This window comes from Hyperolius riggenbachi, chromosome 1, assembly GCF_040937935.1.
Source record: "Hyperolius riggenbachi isolate aHypRig1 chromosome 1, aHypRig1.pri, whole genome shotgun sequence".
Taxonomy (NCBI): Eukaryota; Metazoa; Chordata; class Amphibia; order Anura; family Hyperoliidae; genus Hyperolius; species Hyperolius riggenbachi.
Window position 1 is genome coordinate 150,446,241 of NC_090646.1, and position 25,535 is coordinate 150,471,775.

The following is a 25,535-nucleotide window of genomic DNA, read 5'->3' on the forward strand; positions in this document are numbered from 1 at the left end:
GGCTGCAGGCTAAGTAATCAGAAAGCAGCCGCTCGCGCGAGCGGCTGCCTCCTGTCAATTCACAACGGGGGGCCGATCGCGGCTCGCAGGCTAAATGTAAACACAAGCGCAAATAATCCGCTTTGTTTACATTTGTACAACGCTTCTAACAGTAGCAGCGTTGTACTTGATCAGCGATCCCCGGCCAATCAGCGGCCGGGGATCGCTGTCACATGACAGGCAGGAGCCTGTTAGAGACTGCACAGGACAGATCCGTTCCTGTGCAGCCTCGGATCTCCAGGGAAGGGAGGGAGGAGAGGGAAGGGGGAATCCTGCGGTGGAGGGGGCTTTGAGGTGCCCCCCCGCCAGCCACACGCAGGTAGGCGAGATCAGACCCCCCAGCACATCATCCCCCTAGTGGGGAAAAAAGGGGGGCGATCTGGTCGCTCTGCCTGGTGTTTGATCTGTGCTGGGGGCTGTAGAGCCCACCCAGCACAGATCAGCAAATACAGCGCTGGTCCTTAAGGGGGGGGGGGGGTAAAGGCTGGGTCATCAAGTGGTTAATCAACAAAATACTTTTAGATATAAATACCCCAAAGAATGATGTAAAACATCAGTAAATTTATTTTTTTACCAACCTTTTCTAAGTATGTGTAGCTCCATATCTTGCCATCTGCAAATGACCTTGATACAATCCTACCCTGCCCATCATAATCAACTCTTTCACTGGTTGTCCCTCGCTGAATGCTGGCGATCTGACCCGTCGAGGAATAGGTGACATTAACAGCCATGAAATTGGTCCCAGGAAGCCACAGAGTGGGATGACCGGCACTGTCGTAGGCTATCTTCAAGGTGAATTTTCTATGGTCATCATAGATCTTTTCTGTCTTCATGGTTCGATCGTAGTCAATCGAGAGGAGATTCCTGCCATTTACCTTTATAAGGAAAACAAGAAGGTTCAATAAATCAAAATGCTGAGGAACCCGGTGGCTATTGCTTCACAAACTACCAGCTTTTTGTTTAGACACCATTTACAAAGATTGATTTCCTTTGCCGGTAAATTAATTTAGCAACTACTTGGTATAAGTGTAAGGCATTAGACTAACTGCTGTTTTAAAAGGTTTCATTAAACACACAGACAGCCTGGCATTTATTCAACCTCTTCTAAAATGAGGTCTTCGGAATTTAGTCATCTGTTAAAAAAGACTAATGTGTATTAATTGAAAAGTTTCATGAGGAGGCAGCTTGGGAACACAGGTATAGGAGCGAGCTTGTTCACCGCTAGTCAGAACACTTATCACCCATCCACCTAGCCATGAGCACCAGAACAACTAGTAACAGCTGCAGCTGCGTACATCTAACTTTATCGTCAGCAATGACAGCAGACAAAGACAAACTATCTTGTAGTCTAGAATAGTGTAGGTTTTTGTAGAATGAAAAATAACGTGTCATATATTATTGATGCTGTGATATTACTCAAATACTTGTGATTTACAATTAAATGCATAAGCAATTTGTTTTTCTTTGAAAAGCACACTGTTCACACAAAGTGCTGGTTTATTTCACATTTTTATCTCTAGGAGAAGGCCTTTAATAACTATATTCGTTTTTCAAGGTCAGCGGAGTCACACAGCTTATTAGAATCACAATCATTCACTTGTCAAAAAAAAAAACAGTGCTTCCAATTTTACAGTATCTACACAAAATGAAAGGTTACATACACACATATATATATATATATATATGAAGCAGGTCATTTCAGGGCTCAAAACCCGAGTGCCGAAGCTGGGCGCCTTCATAGCACTAGCGCTATAGTACACGCCTCGCGCAAGAGTAATTTGCGGTTCCGGCGATCGCCAGGCCTTGAATTACATCTCCTTCTGCTCTGGGCCCTTCTGGGATTACAGGGGCTGCCCCCTCTAGTTATGTCCCTGATTATATATGTATATGGGGAATTGGCTAAAACTTAATGCTGACAAAACTGAGGTTCTTGTTATCGAGGGCCAGGGCTCAACAGCAAAGCAGCCCAAGTCTCAACCAACACCGCTAAGGATAGGGAGCTCAGACTTGAACAACTCAGACTGTGTGTGCAGCCTGGGAGTACTGATTGATGGGAAATTAAGCTTCAGGAATCAAATCTCAGCTGTTGTGAAACATTCCTTCTTTCACCTAAGGAATATTGCAAGGATTAAACACCTAATTCCTTCAGAGGATCTTCCTACCCTAGTTCATGCCTTCGTCACATCAAGGTTAGACTACTGCAACGTCCTCTACACAGGCCTGCATAAGAAAGACTTACGCCGTCTGCAATTAGTACAGAATGCCGCCGCAAGGCTGTTAACGAGCCAACCCCGCCATTGCCACATAACACCAACCCTGAGCTCACTCCACTGGCTACCGATAAAATGGAGAATTCTGTTTAAGATTGGCTTACTGACATTCAAATCCTTGCACAATCTGGGCCCTGGATACCTGAAGGACTTGTTGCAACTACATCACACCCCCCACAATCTTAGATCAAAAGGACGTAACACCTTGGTCACTCCCAGAGTCCACCTCAAAACCTTTGAAGACAGAGCCTTTTGTCATGCTGCCCCTACACTTTGGAACTCCCTGCCACACCCAATCAGGACAGCTCCATCCCTGGAAGCATTTAAGTCTAAACTGAAAACCTACCTCTTCAGTCTGGCATTCATGAACATCTGACTATCTCCTCTGTAACACAACCCAGCCTGCAACCCTGTATTAATCTGAGACACAGCTATGCGCTTTGAGTCCTATGGGAGAAAAGCGCCTTACAAATGTTATTGTATTGTATTGTAACTCTAACACTACTTCCTCTCCAACACACACAGAAATACATTACCAGTCTTCTGAAGTGTGGTATGCACCATTAGAGAAATATGCAGCGTGTCTTGACTGGGGCATTAAAAAACTATTGCCAGACTTCTGCTTTTCCACATTAGACTTATGACTGCTAGCCAGCAGCACCAACTAGCTACACTCAATACTCTCCTTTCCTATAACACTCCTGAAGTCCTGACTCAGCCTGGCCCTTTTTCCAGGGCTATGCAGCAGAAAACACCTAATTTGACACCCCCCCCCCAACCTTCTGCAAAAAAATCAAATGCTGAGTGGGATCCTGGGATCAGGACCAAAATGAGTGGTAGGCTGCCACTAGTCTTATACAGGACTCAGGGGGTCGGAAGTAGAACAGCCAGGGCCATGTATGGAAGGATGGGGAAGTGCAGGGCCAGCACAGCATGACAAGCAGCAGGATGTGGCACACAGGAACAGACACAGTAGCAGTAGGAAAGCATGTGAGCTAATGCTGCAGATAGTTGCACTGTGGATTGGAGCCAGTGGTGATCTGCAATTAATGCAGAGCCCAACCTACCTAAAGGAGCTAACAAGGTCATCTTTTGAAGCAAGAGAATTACTTGGGCTCTGAGCATTCGCATAGGCCAAAGGTCAGTTCTGCTCCCACCACTTGGAGTGAGTACCTGTTGCTATCTTCCTCCTGTCTGTCACAATGTATATTTTTTCATGCATTTTATCAAATCCTTGGTTTTACCTGCTGTGAGTGACCTGTGGACTTGTTCTTTCTTCCTTAGGTAGGTTATATCCTAGAGATTAACATCTGGGGTGGGGCATCTAAATCTCTAGCATACAAGGGGTAGAGTGCAGCTAGAATGTAATATGTCTCCCTATCACCCACCTCTGCTAGCAGCTTGGTTGTATTACAAAGTGACACAAAAAGCTTGGCTTTCTGGTGACTGTAGTTATTAAAGTAGAATGTGCTTAATAAAAGTAACCCCCTCCGCCCCGCAACATTTCCCAACATTATAGCAGTTTGTACAATTCATTCTTCAAAATACTATTTCCTTACAATCACCTTTGAAAGATCATAAAGACTAACAGTTTTGGCTTTTGTAGAAGTTAAATGTCAAAGTTTGAATTCAAAATGACATTTCTGCAGTGGTAATAATAATAGTCTCTTTAAGAGAGACCACAGTCAGTCATTGGCCTAAATTCACTAAGATCATGCTGGAGATAATAAGGCAAGAGAATACTTGCCACCACACAGTGAGAGAGTTATCATATCTCTCCATTCCTTAACCACTTAACGACCAGCTAACGCCCATAGGCGTCAGCAGGTCTTAAGTGGGTTACCATGATCGAGCGGCCTTTCCATGTCAGTTCACGGAGGGTGCCTCCGTGAACAGCCGGAGAGCCACCGATCACGGCTCGCCAGCAAAATGTAAACACGCGGGGAAGAAATCTCCGCTTTTTACATCATCGTAGGGCAGATCGGCGATCCCCGGCCTCTGATTGGCCGGGGATCGCCGTCATTTGATAGGCTGAAGCCTATCCTACAATGCGCAGGACGGATATCCGTCCTGCGCACTTCACAGCCAGAGCGAGAGAGCGGAAGAGGTAGAGAGGGCGGAAAACGCTGCAGAGGGGGGCTTTGAGGAGCCCCCGCCGCTCGGCCACACAGAGCGGCGGCGAACAGACCCCCCCCAGCAGGTCATCCCCCTAGTGGGGAAAAAGGGGGGAAGTCTGATCGCCCTGCTGTATTCACGATCTGTACTGCGGGCTGCAGAGCCCACGCAGCACAGATCTCTAAAACACAGCCCGGTCCTTAAAGAGAACCTGTACTGATTAAAATTATTTAAAATAAACACATGAGGTAACTTCAAATGAACATTACATAGTTACCTTGCCATCAGTTCCTCTCAGAAGTTTACCATTTTCTTCTTACAGTGATCCCTTCCAGTTCTGACAACATTTTGTCAGAATTGAAATATATCAGTTGCTGTCAGTTATATATCAGTTGCTGTCAGTTACAGCTGAGAGAAGAACTGATGTGTCCATGTTTCCCTATGGCTCAAATGGGTGATGTTACAGTTTAACAGTGTGCTGACCAGGAAGCTGTTATGGGGTAATAGCCATTTTCAAAATGGAGGACGGAGAATTCCATTGATCACAGTGGACAAACAGGATGCAGGAGAGGAAAAATAGATTGAGGAGTAGACTACGCAGGAGGTAAGTAAGACTTGTGTATGTTAATTTTGACATTTAATGTTCAGTTCAGGTTTTCTTTAAGTGGTTAAGTTACCTCCTCTGTAGTTAATTTACCTCCTCTGTAGTTAATTTACCTCCTCTGGAGTTATTTTCACACGCAGTTAATAAACAGCCTGTCTTAAACTCTGGAGTTATTTTAAGGATTGAAGATTTAACTTAAAGACAGAAGAGTTAACTTTAGGTTTGCCTGAGGTAAAATGTTTCCTGAATACGACATGCCTCATCACCATGGTGATCACTCTAGAAACGTTATTAAAGACAGGAGATAAGCTTAGTGAATTGAGGCCATTGTCTTTACATGAGGAACTTTACAGAGTGGGCTGGCCAGCACTTGGCCAAGTCCATACACCAGGCAGATCACTTGCCAACTCGCTTCAAGAGATTGGGGATGGCTGCACACACATTAGATTCCAGCACAGACGGTGATTATTGGCTGCTTCATGACACATTAAGCCGGCTACTTAACAATCAACATCTGTATTTATAAAATATCTTGGAATCTCCTTCACTTACATGAACTTAAGAAATTACTCTATTATGTCTTTTACAGGAGAAAAATGTGTCACGTTGGATGGATGTTCATTTTTACAGGATTTTCAGAACTAGTAAAAATATGATTGTGTGATCATTTTCTGTCCCTCTAAGCAGAGTTTTGCATCAGTTTGCTCATTAATATTGATTTGGTAAGCTGAGGTGGGAGACGGGCCAGAGGCATTTGGGCCCCTTGACACCCACTAGGCCACAGGCACTTGCCTAGGTTGCCTTGTGGATGATCCTGCTCTAGTTGACAAGTGTTGTAAAGGCTTGCTATTTTAGCCGCAGTCACAGTTAACAAGCTACAGCCATTTTCTGCAAGACCCTTTAAAATGTTCTCCATTACCCTCCAGCCTTGGGAGCGACCTTGGGGTAAATCAGTGTCTTTTATATCTAGGATATCACGTGATGCTGTAAAGTGATTGTGAGCATTGAAGCATACTGTAGGTTTATGTTCTATCTGTTCTGCTGTTATTGTCCTGTTGCTAAACTAAAAGGTTATATTGAAGTACAGAAGGAACAGAACACGAACAACGCTCTGTTTCTGGAGGGAAAGTAGATAACTTTGAGAAGATGTGAAAAGAAAAACAACAAATATTTTTCTCGGTACAAAATGTGACATTAGGTCTGGTGTTACTAAGCACCTCTGGATATGAGAGGATTAAGGATAGAAGCTGTTAATGTCACAGCATGATATAATATCCCAGTGTGACCACATGATAAATCTTGACCTATGACACGCATGTAAGCCAACTGCTCCATCATATGGTGTGTGTCATCGTTTCTCTAGATATATGTTAACACCTTGTTATACGCGCTCCTTTCTTCCCAGAGTGTTGTGGGCCTGCAGGAGCCTTAATGTGCTGTGCAGTTTGGCGAGGCTAAGCTGTTAATAGATTCCAAGATGAAATTCATTGTTAGCTTTACAGTTTGCACTATAATTAATTAGTAAAGACTAGCACTTCAATTTCACACTGGCTTTTTTTGTTTGTATCACAGTTATGCTTATTACAATATTTATGAGCTGGAAAAGAATTTCTACATTGAACAAAAAAAACACCAGTGCTTTCTATGCCACGCTCTATAATACAGGTCCAATCTTTACCTTGCATACAAAGTACCACAGCAGACCGTATGGTAACAGTAATGACTTTTATATGATCAAGGTCAGTGCCGCCGATAGGGTATCACAGGGGGGAAAGGTGTATGGGGCTCCAGGGATTCTGGAGCTCAGCCAGGGGGGCCCTACACTGAAGCAATATGAAGCACATGAAGGCACTTATCAGACACTTGACCAGAGCTGCAAGTTCTGAGAGGGATGCTACTTTACGATAGGCGCCCAGTGAAAGAGTGGCATTGAGGACTAATTAGGGCACCCAATGGTACGGGCGCCCAAATTTCCCCTCGTTACTGCTATTTCAATAGACACCTATGGTGGCACTAAAACTTCTAGAACTACAGGGCACCCAAATTGTCTGCTTCTAGACTTATCACTACTTCTGAAAAAATTCTTATTTATCAAACTTTTGTGCTGACAGTCACATGTGTGAAGTGGCAAATTTATCAACACGTTGCAAGGAATCATGATACCACTTACTTTGATTACCTGAAAAAATAGAGCAGAACAATGGTGTCTGTTTTAGATACTCTGTTTGCCACTATAGATAACAGTATACAAGAACTTGATGGATTATGGTGAAAGTCTTTCATTGACTTGTGCCAAGGCATCGTTCTGAGTTCTCCCCTCTGCTGAGCTAGTTCCGCCCAGTAAGAGTGAAGACTGTGCTTCCTGCTCCCTCCATTATTGCTGAATAGCTGTGCTACTGAATGGCAAGAAGCATCCTACACTCAGGAGTCACAGGGGTGAAAAGGCAAGTAGCACCATGCAGGTTTATGTAGAAAAGGAACAGGCTGGCACTAGATGTGGGTGGATGGACACTGGGTTCACCGGATTGCGTACTCCATGCCAAACGTGCTCTCCAGAGCATACACTTTTGCAATTTGAGGAGAAAGGAGGCACCATGCAGGTCAGTGCCATTGCTTAGTCTGGCAGCAGCAACTCCGCAACAAAAGGGTGCATCCTGCATTCTCACCACTAGGTGTACTGACATTAGATTACACACAGGTGCACTCTATTTAGTCATTAGCACTCATCAGGCAATGTCTATGGGCACCTGACTGCACTCAGACCAAAGGGGCTGAATAATTACGCACACCCCACTTAGCAGTTATTTATTTGTAAAACATGTTTGGAATCATGTATGATTTTCGTTCCACTTCTCACGTGTACACCACTTTGTATTGGTCTTTCACGTGGAATTCCAATAAAATTGATTCATGTTTGTGGCAGTAATGTGACAAAATGTGGAAAACTTCAAGGGGGCTGAATACTTTTGCAAGCCACTGTATTTGCATGTATTCATCCAATACTGTACACAAGTTTAATGATCTTTAAAAAAATTAAAGCAAACGTTCCTACTTTTACTTAACACTGTATATTTTTATTTACACTGAGCAGTGATAAGTTTATTCAACTTTCAGCTTCTTAACCACTGCTTGCCTGAAGTGCAGAACATGAAGGGTGGTAATCAGGATAACATGGTAACAGTTCACTGAGGATGGATGGATGGGTGGCTGGGATACAGGAGGTGGATTCTGGTGGTGAGGTGAAAATGATTGGCGTAGGACATAGTGAGCGAGGCCACAAGAAGAGAACATTTGCAGGCTGATAGATGCATGCTTCTTTGCGACGATGTGCATGGTGTAAAATTAAAGTTTTGCTTCTGGGTTCTTATTGATGGCCAATGTGACAGAATGGAAGGGCAGCCTTACAGGCCCCAAGGACATGGAACCTGCAGGTGACTGCAAATTGTAAGTCCCATGGGCCCTGATTCACCATGCACCAGCAATTTTACCAGTACTAGCAGAGGGAGAGCAGTGCCCATTAACCCATTAGCACCAGGCACAGTACTGGGTTAAGGTGCATTACCAGGCCCAGATTTACCCCACAGGAGCCGATAGGCACAGATGTCCTGGTACCTTAGACTTTGTCTTCCTTGAACCTACAAACCCCTGCCAAACTGCTCTGCAAGCATGCTAGCTGGCCCTGCTGTCACTTCTCCCTTACTTCCCTTGCCTGTCATAGGTAATTACAGGTGCTCCTTAATATTAGATAGCCAGAAGTACCCTCAGTATTAAGTAACTAGAGGTGCCGCCAAGTATAAGGTAGAGAGAAGAACCTCAGTATTAAGTAGCTATAGGTGCCCCTGACTGAAGGGCGATCTCATCAGTGGAATGCTGGGAGCAACCTCTTATTTACACTCTAATCAGTACTCTACATAGGAAAGGAGGGAGGCACTCGGGGGAGGGGAGTGATTGGCCTTTCCATCTTCAGGTGCCTGTAGGCACGTGCCCACTGTGCCTTATGGTAAATCCGGCCTGGTGCATTACCATAGCAAGTAACATGCGTGGTGCTAATGGGTTAAACGGCAGTGCTGTCCTGGCATTAGTACAAGTAAAATTGCTGTGCGATGGTAAATAAAGACAGAGCCAAGATTACAATAAAAACAGCAAATTACGTCTTAATCCAGAGGGTGGCCTGGAGCGGGAATAGTGCGGACACCACCGGAATTTCACAGGAGCCTGGTGAGCTATTTTTTGGCTTTACCCTGCGCCACAAATTCCCTACAATGTATATGTACTCTTTCCACTGCTTTCAAGTGAATGGAGTGTTCACTTTTGACTGAATAGACTCATCTGTGTATTAAACTGAATAAGGCAGTGAGTAGAAATCAAGACTGTGGGTGCAGTTTCTGCACTTTGCCAATGTGGATTTTGGTTATTGTCAGCAGTAGAGAGCAGCGATAGATACAGGCATCAGGAGTTCAGTCATCTGGTAGACTTCCAATGAAGATAATTTGTTCACTCTAACTATCCTACTAATTAATAATATATATAAAATAATAACAATATCAAAGAAGCCAGAAAGCAAACAGAGTTAAAATTTGTCTGAAAAGTATGCTTACCCTGAGCTTCCGTCCAAACACGTTGATTTTACCCTGAGCTTGCTCTTTCCTGAACCTCCATTCCACCAGGTTGTGCCCATTCTCCCCGGGAAGAGTCATGTTCCTCTTTGTCACCGTTGGATTACCTGGTCCAGCTAGAATATGAGGCTCTGTCTGGAAATGCAGATCTAGTCCATTACCATAGATAATTCTGATAGATCCATCATAACCAACCTGATAACTATTCCTCAGCTGATCTGTAAGTCAGAAAAGAAAAGACGCAGTTAACCCCAGCAAAACATTTATCACGGATAACGTCATCTTTAAGGCCCGGTTCCAACTTGTGACAGATGGAAAACGGCCCATTCGGATTGGATTGGCCAATTCAGTACCCGCTCCGACTGATTTTCTCATCTGGAGCAGATGCATTTCCACCGAAGGTTTCTATGGAATATGCAGCGCTATTTGGAAAAACGCTGCGGGACGGGATCTTGGGTTGTGTTTACTGCAACGTAGTGAGCGGATCCATCGAAAATCACAAGTGGAAGCAGCCCCTATTTTTAACATTAGATCTGTCATGTCTGCCACTGTGCTTCAGGAATCGTACCGAGTGGGTACTATTTTGGTGCAAGTAGGAGTAGCTTCCCTCCTACACTGTTCCTCTTTAATGCAAACCTGAAGCAAAAATAAACTTATGATATAATTAATTCTATGTGTATTACAGTTCTATAGCTTTACTTATAACATTGCATCAGAGTATCACAGTGCATTTTAGAATCCACACTCTGTATTTTAAGCTGTAAATCAAGCAGAGCTAATGACCCTTTGAAATTTCCTGCAGTAAAACCTCATCTCATGCTGTCTCACTGATTTTTGGCTGTTTAAGATCTTCAGAAAACAGGACCGAGTTCAACCGAGTTGGACGAACAGTTCAGAGAAGCCCTTTTGAATAGATAACAACTCAAGTTTTTAACTCTTCCTGTCTTGGGAATCAAAGTAAGTCTCTTTTCTTTGGTACTAATGTTCTATTCATTATCCATACTATGCATACAATTTATTATCTCATACGTTTATTTTCACTTCAGATTTGCGTTCAAGTTTACGTGGTCCATTTATAAAGTTGGTGTTCACTCACTAGTAGTAACAGTCTCCCCTTTCCATTGCTGGAATTCATATTTAAGTTTCCTAAGTCTATAATGAATTGTACATCAGTGTATCATTGACCTACACAGAAGAACAAACATCACAGCACACACATTTGGCAGATGTCTACACTTTGGAGAACAGCTAACATTCACACAGTGTGCATGGGAGCCAATCACAAAATAATGAACCCCTTTTTGCAAATCTGCAAGGTAATCTCGGTCTCTAGTAATCTTCAGGGTTCATTAGTCTTTCACATATTAGCTTTTTAAGTACCCAAGTGCATCACTAATGTAGTCAAAGCTCCAACACTAAGTAATTGTAAAGTCACTTTCTCTTGTAAAGTATGACATGCACTTACCTTGAACCATGGTATAGAAGGAATCGATTGAAGATAAATTGGAAGTAATGCTGACATCTTCCTCTCTGCTAGATGACTCTATATCCACTGTGATGGCCTTGTCCATTTCTCCATGGAGATTTGCGACAACACCCGTTGGGAACGTTACATTGGTGAGACGACCTTCGCTGTTGTAGCTGCAACAATACATTCAGCAGGTCAAGGTTTATATCTGAGATACAATATCAGATTCCAAGAAACAATCCGCTCACCTTCTAAAAACATAGGCGGAATTGTGCTACTCAAGTACACTCACACACTGAAATAGGTAAAATATATGGAAAATAAACAATAACATTAAATGACTCCATACATTTCAGTTATTATTTACTTGTCCTCATCATTAACTTCAGGACCAGGTATAACTATTTTCCTGAGTCCTGTACCACTTTAACACGTCATATTAATAATCAAGTTTCCAAATAATATTCGAGGATTTCATTCCTTGATAGGATGCTTTTTATTAAGTGGATCTTTCACCTAGATTTCAAATATACACATAACTATAAATCACTTTTTGATCACAATATTTACTGACATTATCTGCCAAGAAACACTATGGGCCCGTTCAAATTCACCTTTACTTTTAAGTTTTCTTATAGGTGAATTTTTATATTGTATTTATAAAATACCTTTTAAGAGGCTAGCAAGTAAGAAAATTCTCAGAAAAATGTTGACAGTACTTTTTCGCCACCTTTTTGGTACTTTTTCCAATTGCAGAGTTCTGAAAAGATTTTTAAACAGATGATGAAAAATTATCTCCTAGGAGAAAACTTAGGAGAAAGAGCCCTATGTTTCATCATTTAAAGACTTACCTTGCAACTAATAATCCTCCCTAGTGGGCAACTAATAACCTCCCCTGGTGGGCAACTAATAATTCTTCCCTGGTGAGTAATTGCCGAACCCCAACCCCCCAGTGAGCAACTCACTTTAACCCCTCTAAATCCTCCCCTCCCCCCACTTCGGACCCCCCCACACACACACACGTTAAACACCTGGAACAAAAAAAAGTGTGCCACTTTTGTTTATATACTTTTGGTTGTTAGTGGTTTGTGCCCATGTATAAACAAAAGTGGTACAATAAAAAGTAGTTCAAATCTTTGCAGGGTTAACATAAAACATACATATTTACTTTCTTTACCCCACACAGATCTTTGTATATTTGTATCTAAACTTTGGAATAAACAACTCTGTGAAATGAAAGCCTATAATTGTCCTACAAACCAGAGGTTCTATATGCACATCTGGAGTATAAGTGCATAAAGAAATGGCTCCACCCATTACCCATAAGAGACACGTACTGATCTAAGCTTTAGTCATGTGGAAATAATCCACAGTTACCTTCTGCTTTATGTAGGTATTCCTGCATTTATGATTACACTATAAAGCATGCCTTCCGTCTGCAAGCTACCTTTGACGACTTCTGCTTTTCACCATCTCTTGCTTCCCCCCATACTCCCGTTTTACGGCATCTGTTATGCTGTTTGTTTTAATTTTGCACACACCAACAGGAAGCGTGTGCTTTACATTAATGTGTTCTAATAATTATCCAGGTTTTAACGGCACATCTGCTTGGGAACTGTTCCCACACCAGTACTCAAAACCCCAGAAACCCTAAATAATCCTTGAGATTTTAGCTACCAGAGTTTGATTTGTGGGTAGCTGTAAATTCTATCGTTCGATTTGATGTAATCTACTCAGAATTAACTACTGCCACCTGTTCACCTCATACTGAAAAAGTGCCAACATTCTAGGTGAAAAAACAGAAGAAAATGGAACAAAGTAATGAGACGAACACAAATTACATGGTAAGAAACGTCAATCTAGCCAAGCAAATTAATCAAAGCTTGCGAGCCAACAAGACAAAAATATAATGACAGCCTTCTAGCTAAGAGGCCTGCAATTATTTAAAAACAATTCATATGCTTATTTGCCTAACCACAAATGCCTTTTAAAGCCCATATTAAAATTATGACTGTTGGTTTACTGTGTTTCTCAATATTAACTCATGTTTAAAGCCGAATTTCACACAAGCAGCTAAATACTTCGTTGAAATGCATACGGGAGAAAAACACAGCAAGTGCTGGAGGAATATAATAAAGTAAACAGCTAAAGCACAACTCCAAACACATAAAATGTAAAATGTGAGCAGCTGAGCTCTGTGCAGCGAAAGATTTACAGTTATGTTTTGTGACTTCACCCGGCTATGTCACCCTATTTTTACAGTAAGTGGAGCCCAAGTCACTAATCTCATCTGCAAAAAAAGGGGAATCATGACTTAACACTTAAACAGGGCCGTTTTTATGCATAGACAAACCAGGCAGATGCTTTATAGAATTCTTAAACAGCTAGTTCCATTAATCCAGAGATAAATAGAACTTTTACCACCTAAATGGGCACTACTACTTCACACAGTGAAGGTTGTCTGAAGTGAATAGTATAACAATGAAAGGCAGGCACTGTTCATGAGCTAATGACGTTAATTTTATTGGCTCCTGATCCTGTGATCCCTGTGAGCCAATCACAGTGATCACACAGAGTGTAAAATGAAAAAAAAAAAGGCTTTGGTCCTTAAAGGGAACCATAGGTGAGAGGGATCTGGAGGCTTCCATATTTATTTCCTTTTAAACAATACCAGTTGCCTGGCTGTCCTCCTGATCCTATGTCTTTAATACTTTTAGCCATAGACCCTGAACAAGCATTTGCAGATCAGGTACTCTGACTCAGCTGACTCAAGTTTTACTGGATTAGTCACATGCTTGTTCCAGGGTTTTGACTCACACACTACATATACAGTACCAGAAGATCAACAGGACTGCCAGGTAACTGGCAGTGTTTACAAGGAAATAAATATGGCAGCCTCCATATGACTCTCACCTGGGGTTCTCTTTAAGAGAGCAGGGCCACCTGGTTTTAAAAGGGTTAATAAAAATGTATTACACTTAAAACCAGTAACAATCAGCTACGATCATTGACCATTTCTTTAAGGAAACAATTTAGAATACAGGATCGATTGGTCCCACCAGCTCCTTCTTTTGGCCAATATAATCTGAATAATCTGAAAATACAATCATTTACTAATATTGTACCCATTGACGGGCACCATAACGATTTCAGCAAATTTCATAATTTTCCTCTCTATATTAAGCTTTTGTCACCCATGTTTGTCACAGGTGTAGATCCAGTAATCTATCCAAACTGAAAACTGCTGAAACGCTGCCTGAAAGACAAAGCATTAAAAAAAAATGCTTTAACTGAAGTCCAAATGTCATTCATTTTTATGGATCACGTCTGGAAAAGTGAGAACCTCTGTCAGGCTTTCATTGCTCTTTGTGTCCCATCGGTAATAATATTCCTCATTCAGAGAAACACAGCAGTTAGAAGAACTATCCCCGAAGGGTGATGAGTTGCCAACTTTTACAGCTGTTAGTAGAACAGGTGTCCCCACTGGAAGATTTATAGTGAAGGGTCACAGGGCCAGAATGATGGGGATGTCTCCCCAAACGGTAAACCAATCAACTAAGAAAATCCCTGCATCCAAAATTAGCAACCAAGTTTTTAGTGGAGTTTCACTTAAACTTCAAGCAGAAACTCTAGCTCTGGACATAATGATCATATACAGAAATAAAAAATGTGCTACCACTTGTAACATTATTAAGGCGACGTGTTCAAATATTTCTTTCCTTCCTTTTTTCCATTTCACTGGTCTGACAGTTTTACAAGTAGGAAAGTGAGTTCAGGGCTGCTTTATGGCCAAGTTATATCTAGTTATTTCATAGCTTCCATTATTAAGAACGGAGGTCAAGGTCACAGGCGCTGATCCTATCATGTCTACTTGACAAAGCAGAACAATTATACTTCTTTATGTCTTGGGAAGACACAGGTTAAGCATAAAAGGAGCATAGTTTATTTTGTGTGTTCTACTTTTTTTGTGTTTTTTTTTTACTTTCAAATGTATGTATTACTTTAACCAAGTAGCTGTTTTCTGTGTTGATGGGATTCCCTTTTAGGGGCAATTTTCTGTTTTGTTACTATTTTAAATGTTCTCAGGGTAAACATAAAACTATGGGTAGGAAAACAAACAAAACCATTTCAATCAATACTTCAGTAGTGCTAGCAAAGCACAAGGCCACTAGACAATCAATGGGATGGATAAAATGGGAGGGGTGATGGACCTGGGGCAGATATGCTGCTCTCCTAATACATTCATGGGCAGTTGTGAGGCCCTGGTCACAGTGCTCACTTGTGTTGCAGAATAATTCTGCTTGTCAACTTACTGCCCATACAATTCTATGGGCCACAGTGCTGTGTTGGAACTGATGGCGTAATTCTAACTTGCTGCATGCAGGCTTTGTATGAAAGTCTATGCCCAGCCTCCATTGCAGTTCATAGTCATTATAACACATTATAATGTAAGAAATTTTGAATCAGGATGATGCCATTTATTGGCTAACTTAAGGCCTCTTTCACGGTGCAATGTTAAAGTCGCACGTTATAAAATGTTTCAACGCAGACTAACGCACAGCAATACTAAGTATGTGTGACAATTATAGTGCACACGTTGCCTTTGTGTGTAACGTGTACCATTATTAATAAGTGCTGCATGCCATGCATTATACACTTTATTAGCTGCGTTGGACTGTTTGCACATGCTCAGTAATGACTTGGAAACATACTTCTCATTGCATGTATGCTCTACTGTACACGACGATAACGGGGCATTAAGTTGCGTTGTGACTTTTTTGGGGCGTTACAATTTGTGTTGTGACTTTAACGTCAAATTAAAACGCAACGTCCTACTGTAAAAGAGGCCTTAAAGAATATGAGTAAGCAAGCTTTTGGCTGTATGGCCTTCATCTGGCTTCAATACTGGACAGGATTGAATCCTGACGAAGGCTATACAGCCGGAAGCTTGCTTACTCTTATTCTTTTAAGTTAGCCAATAAATGGTATCATCCTGATTCAAAACGTCTTGCTTTTACTGATGGCTAACACGGTACAACACCCTATTTCTACATTATAATGTGTGCATCATGCAACTGACCACTGTGAGTGTGAAACTAGTCTGAAAACAAAATGAACTAGCAGAAATATCTCTACTTGTCAAATACGTGCATTAATGACTTTTTAAGTTAAATGTGTGTGATGAAGGGAGGGAGGACCCCATTTAATGAGTTGATTGCCTTAGTAAGGGCAAGTTTTCACTAGTGCCAAATGCGGCATGAATTTGCAGCAGTTTCGCTGCATTCAAGATGCACAGGAAATGCTGCTCATCTCTTCTATGGGTTGGTGTCTGAACCACACTGCGGTGCGATTGTGGATGGCATGCTGCAGTTTCCCCAGACACGCACCCAAATCCCTATAGCCACGCATAGCACAGCTGAGTGACTTGGCTGTGTACACGCATCATTACAAGTGCTGGCATGCATCCGGCAAGACTCACACCAGCTAAGTGGAAACCAAACGATAACCCCATGGATTAGTCCAAAACCTGTCACTTCTGTCAGATTTCTACTACCTACTGTAAGTGACAGCAACATAGGAGAAAAGTCATTAATGGCTCATTTTACTCTGGAAAAAACATACTTCTTATTTGTATATGTTTGCACATATTTTAAATTAAACATTTTTTCACTATAGTGCCCCTTTAAAAGATGGGATAGCCGGCCTGCCTGATGCTGCTTTGTAATCTAATCTTGTGTGTTACAGCAGATCTCTGATGGAGGATAAACTACACTCAGACCAGTGGCGGTGCCAGGGGGGTGCTCAAGCACCCCCTAAATTTGTCCATGCACCCCCAAAGCACCCCCTGGCATGGAACTGACTTCAGGCGTCTAAGAGACGCCGAGTCAGTTCACAGCGGCAGCCCGAAGCAGCAGAGCAGGGCTACGGTAAGATGGACGCCGGAAGCCCTGCTCTGCAGACTTGGAGCCTGCAGTGCAGGGCTTCGGGCGGCAATTTTCCCGTAGCCCTGCTCGCCGGGTAATGCAGGCTGCAGGCAGGAAGTCACGTGAAGGAAGAGGATTGTGGGAGCTGCGCACCACAAGGAGGTCGGGACAGGAGGTCTTCTGACTGTAGGTGAGTAAATGGGTTTTTCTTTTCTTTCTCAGGTGGTGCTGCTGATTGTGGTCAGAACTGCTGAGCATTGTGCATATTGTGGTCAGATCTGCTGAGGATTGTGCATATTGGGGTCAGATCTGCTGAGGATTGTGCATATTTGGGTCAGATCTGCTAACGATTGTGCATATTGGGGTCATATCTGATAACGATTGTGCATATTGGGGTCATATCTGATAACGATTGTGCATATTGGGGTCATATCTGATAACGCTTGTGCATATTGGCTCATATCTGATAACGATTGTTCATATTGGGGTCATATCTGATAACGGTTATGCATATTGGGGTCATATCTGATAACGGTTGTGCATATTGGGGTCATATCTGATAACGATTGTGCATACTGGGGTCATATCTGATAACGGTTGTGCATTTCGGGGTCATATCTGATAACGATTGTGCATATTGGGGTCATATCTGATAACGATTGTGCATATTGGGGTTATTGAACATGTTTTTTGTTCAAATCTGCTCACATTACGTGTATTTTCTTGAGAAAACCTGCACAATTATGTGAATTTTCTAGGGAAAGGGTCACCAAAACTTGGGCCCTCTGTCTTTGCGTTACACTTTTAAAGGGAACCCGAGGTGATGAGAATAATATTGAGGCTGCCATATTTATCTTCTTTTAAGCAATACCAGCTGCCTGGCTGCCGTGTTGGTCCTCTGCCTCTAATTCTTTCAACCATAGACCCTGAACAAGCATGCAGCAGGTCAGGGGTTTCTGAAAATATTGTCAGAACTGACAAGATTAGCTGCATGCTTGTTTCTGGTGTAATTCAGTTCACTACTGCAGCCAAATAGATCAGCAGGGCTGCCAGGCAACTAGAATTGTTTAAAAGGAAATAAATATGGCAGCATCCATATCACTCTCCCCCTGGGTTCACTTTAAATTACAGTTAGCCCTGCCCTCATCCGGTCATGACCACGCCCAATTTTTCTCACCGCGGTTTGTAGCCACACCCATTTTTTGTCATCAGCTACCCCGGAAATTGGTCCAGCACCTGCATAGCACCCCATAAAAAAAATTCCTGAAGCCGCCACTGACTCAGACACCATGCTTTGGTTTCTCTCTGGAACACACACTGTTCTCATTTCTTTCTCTGCTCTCTCAGTAAACTTTATTTAACAATTCCTGCTTAACAGACAGACAACACGGTCACATGACTCTAGATCAGTGGATAAGCTGTATAAGTGCAAGTGAATCATCACATATGTTTACATCAGTTAAGGAAAGGCATTCAATTCCTTGATTTTGAGAAAAACATTTTGCACCATAGAAACAGCCCTCGTTTTTACTAATTTCCTTACAGTTGTACATTTTGTCCAACACTTTCCTGTTCTGTAATATGTATATTCTAATGAAAATCGAATATTTTTCTTCAAAACACCACAAGCAGCATGGGCTTGCAAAGACACACATAATGGACACAATGTTTTTCTCATTTAAATATGTGGCTTAGTGATTTTCTGACGACAATTATCTATAGACGCAATATTACTTTTAGCTATGTTAGTCTAAAGCTGCAGTTAAGTTAATTCATGGTAAACTTCAGCTATACATTCATGTGTATTTCAAAGGGAAGTGAATGTAATGATTTCCTTTTAAGCACATAGGCCCAACTCGGACTACCCAATTAGACAGTGATGTTTCCCCATGTCTGGAAAGCTTTAAAGAAAATAAAAAGCTTAGATTATTTTCCCGTACATTTCCCAATGTAGAAACAGCCACTGCATATTAATTCATATGCCTAATGTATTAAACCCGCAGGGCAGCAGGTTGGAGTAGTTAGTGAATACCTTCATTAAAATGAAAAAATACTGTATGGCCAGTATGATCCCATTAAGACACACGCCTTTTATTAGTAATAGCAGCACTATTTCAAAATGATTAAAAGTCACTATATCAGAATGCTCATGGTTGTCCACCTAGAAAATGACTAACTTCTATACTTGCCATGCAGATCAGGATTAAATCTCCCCTCCAACAAAATGCCAAAAATCCTGTAAATACCTTAATTTTTGTGTTACCAGTGGTGATCATATGAGATGACCTACTTATAAAAATAAAGGGGGCAGCTATAATTCGAGACATGCAATGCACTCATAGCCACACAGGAAAACATGCACACATGCACTGGCATAATTACAGTTCATGGGGTCCCACAGCTAAACTTTGATAGAGTTCCCCAAAAGTTCACACCCCTTCCTTTGCCTGCCCTTGGTGCCCTTCATGGCTTTGAGGTCCATCTCACAATGGTCATAAAAAAAGTGTGGCCATCATGATCTTCACACCCATAACAAGTGTAGCCACAAAAACACCTGATCTGTAATCCCCTGTATCAGAGAAAGGGAAGGTTAGTAGCTGGGGCAATCCCACAGCTCTGGGCCCATCAGCTATCACAGGGGCTGCTTCCCTCTAGTTACGCCCCTGCACACACCCAAGAAAGTGATAGCTCTCACACACACAAACATTAATACAGCTATCTGTCCAGTAGTGTTTTTTAAACATGTCATTGTAGACCAGACCTTAAGCAAAATACTCGTTTCCAGTCTTCTGGCAAACTACCATATATTGTTGTGTTCCAGAATAAGTCTTAGTTTTTACAGATTGGGTGGAGTTTCATAGAATGAGGGATGCACTGGGTGGCATGGTGGCTATGCTACTGTCACTCTTGCCCTGCAACACTTATGTTCCTATCTCAAATTCCAGTCAGAACACTATCTGCAATTGAATTATGTTTGTGTGGATCTACTCTGGATGTTCTAGTCGACTCTCACAGCCCAAAACCAGACTGGAAGGTTAATCAGTCTTCCCCAACGTAAATCAGACATTGAACCCCACTGACACACAGGAGCAATGAAGGGAGACTGGCCTCTTCCAATAGCTAAACATGAAAAAAAAATGCTAAATGCACTGTTTTGAAGTAAACATAGCTTAACTATATTAAAAATCTCCAGTAGCAAATTAAACCTCTAGATGTGAAAGCAGCCTATCGACTCAAATAATTACTTCATACACAATACGTTCAACTATCTTGTGCTATCTCCATGTCCAAGTTTCTGCGCACCAAGGGAATATTGCATACCAAACTCTATACCGTAAGTGTCGCAACCTTTTCATGTCATGGAGCTAGACCTGGCTCTATCAGTTGTACTTGAATTTATTCTGGAAAAAAACCTTTTAAGATGTCAGCATACTCCTTCTACATGCTCTTTACACTAATGCTAGAACACAAAAGTGAAAAGAACACTTCTAAGTACCTTTGTTAAATAAAATAAATAGTGGTCACATGTCCACCACTGGGAGTCCTCTCTCTATTCTGAGACCTTCCACTTTCACTACAGCAGGTTGGGGCTTGATGCTCTGTATTTCCATTTGAATTAAAGGTAATTTCATTGCATAACATTTTCCACTGATGGCTGGAAATATGGCATAGTGGTCATGTAAATTGATTTCTACACATTAACATAGAGGTGGTGGTGGTGGGGCTAAAGAGATGTACTGTGGCCTGAAATCTTTGCTCAGAGTTTGTCTTTAGCCCATACTCGGTCGGCAGTCAGAACAGGTTTTAGTACAGACAATACTATTCCAAGTTGTAGAGTGCGGACTAATCAAACCAGGTTAGAGTTTAGCTAGCTCAAATCAAGGAAAAAAACAGAGGCACTTTTCTGAAGCATTAACAAAGCTTAAAGCGGATCCGAGATGAAAAACTAACTATAACAAGTAACTTGTCTATATATCTTATCTAAAGTTTAGATAGTTCACACATCAAATATAGCTGCAAACAGCTTTAATTGAAAATGATCATTTCTTCCTGTGATACAATGACAGCAGCCATGTTGTTTGTAAACATTACACAGAGGCAGGCTTATCTGTATCTTGATCACTAAGCCTGTGAAAAAACCTAATCCCCCCTCCTCCCCTCTGCCTCTGAAATCAATGGCTAGTAACACCTCCTCCTCCTCCTGTCCAGACTGAGCTCCCATGAGCCCTTGCTACTGCCAAGGCTCTCTGAAAACCTGTGGGCGTGGTTTATTTAGTTTATAGGGAATTTGAGTATTAAAACAAAAACAAAAAAGTATTTGGCTTGAGGAATGCCCTATAAACAATAGGAAAGGAACACAATTATGCAATGAGTAAAAGTTGACCTCAGATCCACTTTAAGGCACAAACCAGTGTAATGATTAGCACAAGTACTTGCAGGGTTTACAAGTGGCTGCAGTTGTGCAGTATTGTTATCTGGGTAAACTTCTGACACTTGATTGATTGGATTTGCTTTAACTTAATGCTAGTTTTAAGGCACCATGAGCTCTCTTCCATCTCCGTCTACACGCCAGCCATGTTTATGTAGCCTACCTACAAATACAGGACAGATGTTATGGATTTGGAAAGGATTTTCATTTTAGAAGGTTGCCAAGCATGTCAGAGATTTGATAAGACACTGCTTGCCTGTCACATAGCAACAAGTAGCTTTTATCTGCCTAGTAAGAAGGAAAGAATAGTAGCACAGCTTTCTCTCTCCGCGCTTTTGACTGGTATACTTAATTACCTCCCCCCCCCCCTTTATTGCGGTTCAATAATACCTACAAAAATAATTATCGGTCAAATTATACAACACGTATTAGTTACCCGGAGGAATTAGTCATGGAGGAATTCCATCATTTCTGTTATTGATAGTAAAGTAAGCAGGCATCAGATTAAGGAAATCAATTCCACTCTAGTTTATAATGCCACACGTGTTTACCTAACCCCCCCGCTATTTCCAATTATGTCATTTTCATGGCTGGAATGACTTATTATTTTTGCACAAAATCTTTTCTGGATCCCATAGAGATAAAGTAGTAAATTATCATTTAAAAAGGTGCTGCTGATTTCTCACATCTTGCTGTCTGATGCCATTACTGAGTCATTATTTTATTGATTAAATACTGTCACGCCAGTAAGGGAATCATTTTTATATGTCTAATTAGCAAGGAGGAAAAAGTCTTTTTCTTTAAGACCAGCATCTCCAATTCCATTTTAAAAGCTGCAGTGAAAATCATAATGTAAATGACTGAACTTTAAACAAAGCTAATTTATGTCATCCAGATTCCTCTGTTTAGCTACAGGTAAATAACCATAGACTAAATTAGCTTCAAACGTGATTATTCCAAAAGGAAAATGGACTTAAAAATTGCCTTACTACAAATTTTAGGTACAGCACAAAAAGAATACTTTTTGATGACTTTCATAAGTGACTACAGTTCCAGTTGTGGTGACTACAGTTCCAGTTGTGAAGAAAGATGCCATTTTGGGATTCTGTAATCAAAGTCTTCTGGAGAAGACTTTTGAAAGTCCCTTGGACTGCAAGAAGATCCAATTAGACAATCCTTAATTAGACATTAAAGGCAGCCATACATCTAGCGATTTTGATTTAATCGACTAAGCGATCAACATCAGTATTGTTGATCAACTAGTGGCCCACACATAACAAGCGATATCCTATGCAGTGTTGCCAACCATCAGTAAATTTACAGGCATACTGTAAATTTTAATAGAAATTCAGCTGCCCGTGAATTCCGTAAGGAATTTAGCAGTGTCCATAGGGGCGGCCGCCCTGTGAGCAGTAGGAGAGCAGCGCAGAGAAGAGGAAGCGATCATGGCCACAGCGGTGGGGAAAGGGGGGCGTCTCCACTCTTCCCTCACCTTGGGGCTCCCCCTCCCTCGCTCCCCCCTCCAAAACAAAATTTTGTGTGGTGGCTGGCAGTGGGCGGGACTTACCTCCATTTCGTTCCAAGCGCCGGAAGTGCTGGTGCCGCTGCTCTGGTCTAGACCAGACCAGACTAGCGGCAATACAGAGAGACCATCCTGCGCCTGCAACGAGATGGAGATAAGTCCCGGGGAATCACTGCTGCCAGATTACATCTATTTTTAGGGAACCACTGCCATATTATCTGTATTTTGGAAGCACCTCTGCCAGATTACGTGTATTTTTGGGGAAATGCTGTAAGATTACATGTATTTTGGGGGGAAACACTATGGCAGAGCTCAGATTTCCCCGGCAGACCTTTTACAGCACTATTAAAGTCATGTATATTTGGCCCCACCCATGAACACGCCCACATTCTGTTGTGTGACCATGCCCATTTTTCGGTGCGTAATGCGGCGCAGGGAATTTTGTCAGTGAAAAAAAAATCCTTTGTCAGTAAATTTTTAGGTCTTTGTCAGTAAAAAACATAGTGAAAGGTTGGCAAGACTGATCCTATGTGATTCATCCTCACTGATTGATCTGACCGATGTTGTGTCTCCATGCTCTGAATGCAAAAATGGATTCAGAGTTGATCAAATGACATGTGAACAGTAGCAGATTCCTGTGCGATCGACCGATATATCTTGCATCCTACTTGCTCGACTAAGCTGGTCGATTCAACATGATATCAGTCGCTATTCATCAATTGGGCATACTGAAACACACTTGATTATCTTTTGAGTCTATAAAATAATCAAATCAAATGGTTGATCGTACAGCCAAATCGCTAGATGTATGGTCACCTTAATCCTGACTGTTCATAGGAAGGAGCAATGCTGAAGTTAAAATACTTTGGACACATAAGGCCTGATCCAATTCCCTTTTTCTCCTAGGTGAATTTTCATATCTAATCAATAAAATGCTGTTTAAGCCACCAGCAAGCAAGAAAATCCTCAGAATATTTTTGATAGTACTTTTTCAACTTCTTTTTGGTACATTTTCAAATGCAGAGTTCTGAAAACTTATATTAACAAAAGATGAAAACTTATCTCCTAGTAGAAAACATAGGGGAAAAAGTGAATTGGATCAGGCCCATAATGAAAAGGAAGGACATTGTTGAAGACCCAATGACAACGGACAAAAGGAGGAGGGGACAGCAGAGACAGCTAGATAAGCCCGCATTAGTGTCAATGATGCAGCTCTCTCCTACCCTTTTTACTACACTAACAGGAATCCTTGACTGTGCCATGCTCTCCCATTTGTAGCTAGGTCACATAATAAAGTTTAAGAGTAGACATATCATTCCTGCACATATTATTTGCTTCGACGGGCAGCTTTGCATTGGATAGTAGTGCAATGAAAATTGACAATGTATTAGTTACTTACTCAAAGAAGGTTGTCCAGCCAGTTTCATCACTCTTAGTAGCAAGGAGCCCACTGTTACCATGATAGGTAAATAATACTAACTCTTGCCCCTGTGCAGTCATGCTCTTCAGACATCCATTGGTACCAATTGTTAACCAAATGACTTGATTGTCAGGTGCAACAATTCTCACTGGCATGCGGTTTGGATCCCTTCGAATTCGGAGAGTGTTCCCATTGCTATCGGTTACTGCCGTTATATCATTTTCATTGCTGTAACTGAAGTTATACAAGTAGTCCCCAGTTATCAAGCTCATGGTGTACTGGTGTGTGCCATTGACATCGAAAATATATAGCTCTTGGTCAATGGGTGAGGCAACTTCATAATAGTTCATTGAACTAAGAAAAGGCCTGTTCTTGGAAACAGCCCGAATTCTGATATTTGCCAAGTCTGCAATGTACAAGGTGCCATCGGGGGAAGCGGCTAAGGATGATGGTGTGCTCAGTTTTGCATCCTTGGCATAACCATCTCCATTTTGGTAGCAGTCACAGTTGGGATCATTTTTACAATCGCAGTCTGACGGTATCCCAGCAACTAATGAAATTTCTCCATCTGTGGTCACTTGACGAATGCGATTCACCTTCTTCTCATCTGTTTCTGTAATATATAGCACGCCACTGTAGGATACGGATATAGCAGTGGCAGATTCCAATATTGCTTGAACTGCATATTTTCCTACTGAATACTCGATACCAGGGACTTGGCAATACATGGGCCTTCCTGCAGCAATGCGGACCTGTCTGTTTTCAGTGATCTGCAACACGACATTGTTGTCCAACACATATATCGAATTATCCATTGGATTAATCGCCAGGTCTGTGGGCCATTCCAGCCTTACCTAGAAAAAATAAGATGACAATGTTTGCAAAGTGATTCACTGACCGAATTCATACATCAGTAGTTTCAAATAAGTTTCATTAAATGAAATTGCCTTATTTTCAATTCAACAAATAAGTACTGAACACTCCTGAAGAATTCATTGTACCCATTACATTGGCTGTCCGTGAATAGGGAGGCAAGAATTCAGTAGGGAAAGCAGTCATTCCCTTCACCCACCTACACATATTGCAGAGGGCTGGGTTGGGCTGGGGTGTGGGGGTGGGGGGGGGGGG

At 41.8% G+C, this 25,535-nt stretch overlaps 1 protein-coding gene across 20 annotated transcripts in view; it reads right to left on the bottom strand.

Annotated features, from left to right (window-relative positions):
* The window catches only part of TENM3 (teneurin transmembrane protein 3), a 1,708,801-nt gene that overhangs the window by 27,065 nt on the left and 1,656,201 nt on the right, over positions 1-25,535 (bottom strand). For all 20 annotated transcript variants that reach the window (XM_068278748.1, XM_068278756.1, XM_068278759.1 and 17 more), the window contains 4 exons: positions 24,387-25,261; positions 11,110-11,285; positions 9,627-9,862; positions 618-914 (listed from right to left, as the gene is read on the bottom strand). In XM_068278748.1, the coding sequence (XP_068134849.1) occupies positions 618-914; positions 9,627-9,862; positions 11,110-11,285; positions 24,387-25,261 (1,584 nt within the window). The remainder of the gene's footprint in view (positions 1-617; positions 915-9,626; positions 9,863-11,109; positions 11,286-24,386; positions 25,262-25,535) is intronic.